This window comes from Equus przewalskii, chromosome X (assembly GCF_037783145.1).
Source record: "Equus przewalskii isolate Varuska chromosome X, EquPr2, whole genome shotgun sequence".
Lineage (NCBI taxonomy): Eukaryota > Metazoa > Chordata > Mammalia > Perissodactyla > Equidae > Equus > Equus przewalskii.
The window spans coordinates 11,407,821-11,415,605 of NC_091863.1; the positions used below are offsets into that span (position 1 = coordinate 11,407,821).

Consider the following 7,785-nt stretch of genomic DNA (forward strand, 5'->3'; position numbering starts at 1 on the left):
AGGTGAGACTCATACTGGTAAGACACGTCCCCAAAGTTTAAAAAAAAAAAAAGACTCCTTTTAAACTGAATCAATCAGCGCTCAATGTTTGAACATCATTTATTAACCCAGCCCCACCTAAATGCCAAATACGTAAGACCTTTTGATGAATGTTTTAGCAGTAAAAACATTCCTATTTATAAGTAACCCTTAAACCTCCAATGTAATGTAAGTGATACATTTGATCCACAAAGAATAATTCTTTGGAGCTGAAAGCTGAAGTTTTTACTGGAGAATAACCAGCAATAATTGACTTTGTATGGTCTATAGGACTCTGCAGATAGAGGTGTACACACTTTTGAACAACCATGTAAAGGAAATATACCAGTAGGCCGTGGACATCTGTCCAGTAACTGCCCCATGGACACACCTCATGAAGCCACTGAAATTGCCCAGCCCTCTTCTCTCTTCTCTCCTAAGCACATTAACCAACCTCCCCAGCACTCTGACGCCACATCCCCTTGACTCACCCCCCATCAATGGGTTTGAAAGGAGCCTGGTGTCAGGAGGGTCTCCTGGCCTCAGGGGCTTGCTGCCATTCCTGCCCCGTGGTTCGACATCCATGGTGCTCTCCTGGGCTGGGCAAGCTCCACGCTCCACTTCAGTTGCTCAGAAAAGTCCAAATTCCATGCTCTCCCCGCTCTTGGGAAATTCCAGGGCTGTGGCTGGCTGAGCTGCACCGTCCTGGTCAGACGGTGGAGAACAGCCGTCTGCAGCAGAGAACAGAACAGGCAGGGTAATCTGAGTACTACCTGTGGTCAGACAGACAAGCACACACACAGACAGGCGCGCACACACGCACACACACACACACGCATGCTCCACCTAGCTGGCTGGAGGCTGGCCAAAGCCCCACAACAGCCCTCCAGCCCCAAGTCTGCACAGTTGCTGATGTCACGTCCTTTCCAAAACTGAGACCAATCAGTGTGGAAGCCTTGAGGTTTATCAGGAAGGAAACTCACAGTTTGTAACTTTTGGAGAGCAAAGGGAACAGGGTAGGAGTGAAGGAAACAGCTCCCCTGCTGCAGTGTTGTTCACCCTGCTGGGATCCGTTTGTTATTTGGGGCTTCTTGTTGTTGAGACAAGCCCCAGAACCCAAGAGCTGAGAAAGCTGGTTTTGCAGAAGCCCTGCTGAATTGCTTGCACAGCAACATGCACAGCATGCCCTGGCTATCTGCACATGTGGTTTCAATTTTTCTGGGAGTTTCTTATGGGAAAATGTGTCTATATGTTAGAAAAATGAACCTTTGGAAAGAAGTTCTATTTTCTTCCAACTGCAGGGATTTCATTAAATGTCCTACTTCACCCCTCCTCCACACATTATATTTTAACTTCCAAATAATTAATGGTTGCTAATGGAAAAATGGATTGCTGGGTGGCATGGGGGCGTGGAAGAGACCTGCTGTCTTTCTCCTAATTGTTAATTATATAAAGTTTTACTTTGTGAAGTTTTCGCCTTGGGTTTTGTACATGTGTCCTTCAGATAAACCTAGTTTCCCCACAGCCCTGGGTGCTAGTTCAGGCTGATGGCCACCCCCAGACTCCTGCTGGTCCTCTCTTACAGGGGGGAAGGGGAGTTTTCTTCCCCATTCCAGGGGGCTCTCAGTTAGTCTCAAGCATAGTCTGGCTGTGAAATGATTGTAGATCTTTTTTTTTTTTAGGAAGATTAGCCCTGAGCTAACATCTGCCACCAATCCTTCCCTTTTTGCTGAGGAAGACTGGCCCTGAGCTAACTTCTGTGCCCATCTTCCTCTATTTTGTATGTGGATGTGGGATGCTGCCACAGCGTGGCTTGATGAGCAGTATGTAGGTCCGCACCCAGGATCCAAACCCACGAATCCCAGGCCCCCAAAGCAGAGGGTGCAAACTTAACCACTATGCCACTGGGCCAGCCCCTGTTCTATGCTTTTTACACTTACTTTGTCTTGGCAATCTTTCCATTTCAGCATCTATAGCTACGCCCCTTTCTTTATACACTACTGCATAGCATTATATAGTGTGCTAAAAGGATTTCATCATTCCCCCTAATGATGGAGGCAGAATGTTATCATTTCTTCTATTACTACAAAAATACTGCAGTCCGTATTTTTGTACATATGGCTTTGTGCAAATATGCAAAGATTTCTGGAGAAGAGATTCCTAAGTGTGGAAATGCTGGGTCAAATGTGTGCTCATACACATGGAATAATCTCTATAGAACTAAAAACATACAGAGGTGAGTACAAGTCAAACTGGAGAATTCAAATGAGATCAGTGCATTGTATCAATGACGCTTTCCTGGTTGTGATACTGCACTACAGTTTTGCAAAAAGTGATCATTGGGGGAAACTGGCAAAGCTACAGGAGACGTCCCTGTATTATTTCTTACAACTGCACGTGAATGTACAACTATCTCAATACAAATTTCACCTTGAAAAAGAGGCTCTTCACTTAAAATTGAGATAAACACTGCCAAATTGCCCTCTAGCTCTATTTGCAGACTTAACCGAGAAGGCCGTAAATATATACATCGTCCACCACTCCATCAGGACAGATTTGAAGAATGATAAAACTCATATTCGGCAGAGAGGGAGAAATTTCCTCTCAACCTAGACTGGATGACAAGGAGTTCAACAGAGGGACGCAGTGGGGAAGCTGGATACCGTCGCCATTCTTTCTGAGTAAAATCTTCATAGTACAGCTTCTTTATTTATTTTTAGTTAAATTCCAAGAAGATAAGGTTTCTCCCTATTCAAATTTAGGTTTATTGTCCAAAATGACAATGACGAAGATGTCCAGGTTGTTGCCTTAGTACCTGGGAGGGATTTAATCAGCTTTTAATCTTCTCATTATATTTATAATGTGGATCAACACTTGTGAATAGGAGGATGGGAACTGATATTTTTGGACTGTTTAACAACATTCTAGTCAGGAATTAGAAAACCATTACGAGAGGAGTTCGTGTGTTTTAAAGGATCTGTATGAGGATAAAGTTGAATTACGTGTGTATGAGCTGTGATTATACGGAAATAGGCTGGCTTACAACGAGCCACAGGAGAAAAACAATCTTCCCAACTTCTAGTCAGTCCTCTGTGTGTCTGCACGTTCAGGAAACTTGGCCCAGGTTAGGCTAGAAAAAAGAATTATGGCTTGCAGCAGCAGTAATGCCATGATCATCCCTTATCAGGTGCAGTCTCAACACCAGCCAGCGCCTCTGCCCCGCCCCTCACCTGGATGTCCCTGGCTGACATCACTCATGAGTTATGAGACTCTCCTCCTAAGGTCTTGGGGGGCCTTGAAAGCCACCTCCAATCAATCAAAGTTGGCTCAGGAGCTGAAGCTTCTTGTCATTCCAGCTGGCAATTTTTCTAGCACAAAACCTTTAAAACCTAAAAGGTGCACATCTCCTCTGATAATTTGGGATGGTCTGCTGTTTCTGCAAAATCCCTATCTGTTTCGGCTGTCCGCGCATAACCGGCTCTGCATGCTAAGCTGTCTGATGTTGCTACTTTAGAAAGCAGTCATTCATTCCCACTCCATCTAACGGTACAATAAGATTCAAACAAGCATGTGCTTTTAAAAATCTGGCATAATCTAGTATTCTTGAAGAAACAGACAGGCAAATCAAAATTGAGAGAGAGTCTACATAACAACGGGGCTGGACTCTTCAAAAATGCCAGTTGTGTGAAAGACAAAAGTGCGGGGGCAGGCTTTCTAGGTTAAAGGAGAATAAAGAGACTTGATAACTAAATACGATGCTTGACCCTTGATTGGATCCTGATTGGGGGGAGGGGGACAAGACATAAAAGACATCAATGCCACAATCGTGGAAACTTAAATATGGACTTACATGGGATAATCATAGTGCATCAATGTCAAACTTTCTGCATGTTATCCTGCACCACAGTTAGGAAGATACGAACCTCTGCGTTCTTAGGAGATGCATGCTGAAGTGCTCAGCACAGAGCCATACGGGAGCATGATGCAAAGGCAGTAACGAACATCCCTATGTAAACAGTTTGCACCAAATAGAAAAAGTTAATGCAAGTTCAACAGTCAAAACACATGAGTATTTATCAAGCTCACGTTGTCCGATCCATTTGCAAGCCATTGTCATTCCTCATAAACCCAACAGCCACATGTCCCAGAACCGCAGGCTGTGGAAACACTGTTCTCATTGCACAATTATGCAGTGTCATAAAACAAACAAACAACAGCCTGTCTTTATTAAAATTTTTGAGATTTTGGTCATCGTGGACTTTTTTCCTTAACATTGAATTTTTTAATATTGCACTAAAATATTTATCTGGATGACTGAGTTTTTCTTTGCCCCCTTAAATTTTTTGCCTCACTCACCTCATCCTATCCTAGCCCTGGTGAAGAATCGTGATGTCCACAGTTTACTCACAAATGGTTCATTTTTTTAAATATTTATATATGTATTAATTATACACGGGCTTACATATATACATATATATTATATAGGCCTGAGTACATATGTATACACATATACATAGCAAATGTGGCATGCATAGCGTATGTAGCACACATAAGCAAATGTGGCAAAATGCTAACAGTTGGTGAATTGAGGTAATGGACACAAAAATATTCATTGTATTATTCTTGCAATTTTTCTATAAGTGGGAAAATTTTCAAGATATAACAATGGTGAAGGAAGAAAAATTAATAAATGAAAATTAAAACCTGGTATACACCTTTTATGGGTTAAACTCATGTTAAAATAGGAAGCTGCTCTTCTGAGTATGACCCGGTATTCATCCTAGTACAGATTCTGCTAAGGGAAGGAGATGATATATTCCATATGCAAATGTCCATGCAGGAGCAGCCCCTGGCGATGATTTGCAATGGGAGAAAATATGAGGTCCTCCAGCGCAGAAAGCACCCTCCCCTGACGAGCTGTGGTTATTCAACGGTTCGTCCCTCACCATGACAGCTTCAGGCAATGTCTCTGAAGCGTCAGCTCTTCTCTTTGTGTTAAGCGAATAAAATCTTTTCAGCAATGAGCATTGTTACTGAAAAAAGAATCATCTGTAAACCTCAGGTTTGTCTGACATGGCAATACTAGACATATCAGGGAGAAGAATTACTTTGGGAGAAACAATTCCTTAATAAAATATGAACAAAAAACTTAGAGATGTTGAATGACATACCCAACCTTTTAAATAATTTAAGGGATTTTGAAAGAGTTGAGGCTTAAACCTTCAAGTGACACAGGAAAGCTTTTTTTTTAAATAATGGGTCAAGGCAGATGACAGATGCAGTCAGATAAATGATGGATAGACAAATAGGTGATAGACAGACAGACAGACACATAGTATATAGATAGGTAGATTAGATGTCTCTATATATAGACAGATGGTATATGGATAGGTAATATTGGGTACTTGTTTGGTTATGAAAATGTTTCCCTTAAAATGATTCATTGTACGGGCTGGCCCAGTGGCATAGTAGTTAAGTTCATGCGCTCCACTTTGGTGGCCCAGGGTTTGCAGGTTTGGATCCCAGGCACGGACCTATACACCACTCATCAAGCCATGCTGTGGTGGTGTCCCACATATAAAATAGAAGAAGATTGGCACAGATGTTAGTTCAGTGACAATCTTCCTCAAGCAAAAAGAGGAAGATTGGCAACAGATGTTAGCTCAGGGCCAATCCTCCTCACCAAAAAAAAAAAGAAAAAAAGATTCATTGTATATATATTTTTTAAATTTTTTAAACTATTATTTTAAATAGTTTTCTTTTTTTTAAGTTGACTTTTTTTTGGTAGGGAAAGATTTGCCCTAAGCTAACATCTGTTGCCAAGCTTCCTCTTTTTTTTTTTCCTCCCCAAAGCCCCAGTACATGGTTGTATATCCTAACTGTAAGTTGTTCTAGTTCTTCTAAGTGAGCCACTGCCACATCATGGTGACTGAGAGAGGGGTGGTGTGGTTCCATGCCTGGGAAGCAAACCCAGGCCACCAAAGCAGTGAGAGCACCAAACCTAACCACTAGGCCATCAAGGCTGGCTCTAAATAATTTTCTTAATCAGTAAATATCACTTCTGAAAATCTTCTAAAAATACTTCAAAAATTTTAAAATGTACAAAAAATGAAGTTCACACTAGTGTTATTTATAATAGCAAGAAATCACAAATTAAGTATCCAACAATACAGAAATAGCTAAGGAATACAATACAACCATTTTAAAAGGATAGTTTCAAACGGTTTGAAACAGAAAATCATTACAGTATAGTTTGTGGGAAAAGCAGGAATCAAAAATACTTTTATAATAGCATTGCTACATTAAATCAGGCAAAGAAACAAACAAAATAAACATGATGTACTGAAAATACACTGAAAAGAGTCACTAAAACCTTAACAGTAAAAATGAATAAATATTAGATACATGCATGAGCAGTTCTTTTAAAATTCAGGCATCTTGCCAGGAACCTTGCCTAATCACCTCACCTAAAACAGTAGCTCTCATTATCACTCTTTACCCTAATCTGCTTTATTTTTCTTCTTATCACTTCCTGACATGATGATATGTATGTATGTGTTGCTTATTTCCCATTGCCTCCACTAACACATAAACTTTTCAAGGGCAAGGACCTCATCTATCTTTTTTACGGCCTCAAACAGTGTGTGGCACTTAATAGATGCTGAGTAAAAATGTGTTGAATGAGTTCATTGGGAAGTTATCCTAGAGCACTTCAAATATGATTGAAATTGTAAAAAATTACACCATTTTGGGGATGAAATATCCCACATCCTGTGAAAAATGAAATAATCTATATTAGTGCTAAGAACCCCCAAAAGCAAGCAATATAATGTCACATAAACCAGATGATTCCTCTGATGGTCTGATTCTAGCTTGATGGAATGTAGGGCTCGAAGGGAATTTAAAGTCTACGTCGTATCCAATCTCTACATTCATAAATCATAGAACATCACAACTTCAAGATGCAGGGATCTGGCCCTGTTCTGCATCCACATCCTTCTGGAACCGGAAGATCGCTTCTGGTGAGTGGTCTCTTGGGATTCAATTCAGGATTAGAGTGCCCCCTCCACGTACACACCTACCAGAGTTGGGAGGTCCATACAAAGGATTCGTGAAATCCATGGTCTGCAGTTTCAGAAAGTGGATGGAGCAGCAGGAGTCTCAAGTTCCTTGGGGCCACGATGGACTGAGTATCCTAGGACATCCTGGGGCTTAATACAGAGCTCAGACATTCAGCAAGATTCAGGTTGACCAAAAACGGCACTCAGGAGAGCACTTGGAAGATAGAAAGCCTCCAATTCCTGAACGTTCTGATATGTATTTTAATTTACCAGTATTTTCCTTGAAAGTTTATGCCTTTGATATTATGCTTAGAATAGACCTTCCCTTTCATGTACATTTATGAACATTTTATTCTAGTATTTTACAGCATCATTTAAAATGTTTTAACATTTTTTTAAAAAACAAGATTTGTTTTTGGAATATTATGTAAAATAAGAATTTAACCTTTTCCTCCCAAATACTTAACTAATTAAGATTAACTTATTTGATATTCCAAAGTTATGAAAATCAGAAAAAGATCTAGAACAGTACTAACATAAATAAAATGCTAGCCACGTGTGTAATTTAAAATGATATTGCAGTCACATTAAAAAAGTTAAAAAAGTGGACTTAATTTTAATAATGAATTTTATTTAACCTAATATATTCAAAATATTCTTTCAATGTGTAATCAACATCGAAATTATTAATAAAATATTTCACATT

General features: G+C 40.2%; 1 protein-coding gene across 4 annotated transcripts in view; it reads right to left on the reverse strand.

Annotated features, from left to right (window-relative positions):
- Nucleotides 1–4,024, reverse strand: part of ASB9 (ankyrin repeat and SOCS box containing 9) — a 34,330-nt gene extending 30,306 nt beyond the window's left edge. For 2 of the 4 annotated variants that reach the window (XM_070603749.1, XM_070603751.1), the window contains exons 1-2: nt 3,869–4,024; nt 510–749 (exon numbers count right to left, since the gene is read on the reverse strand). In XM_070603749.1, coding sequence (XP_070459850.1) covers nt 510–603 — 94 coding nt within the window. In that variant the 5' untranslated portion in view covers nt 604–749; nt 3,869–4,024. Of the gene's footprint in view, nt 1–509; nt 1,857–3,868 lie in introns of those variants that run through there. The other 2 variants (XM_008540309.2, XM_070603748.1) reach the window with 2 other exon arrangements.
- Between the last annotated feature and the right edge of the window lie 3,761 nt (nt 4,025–7,785).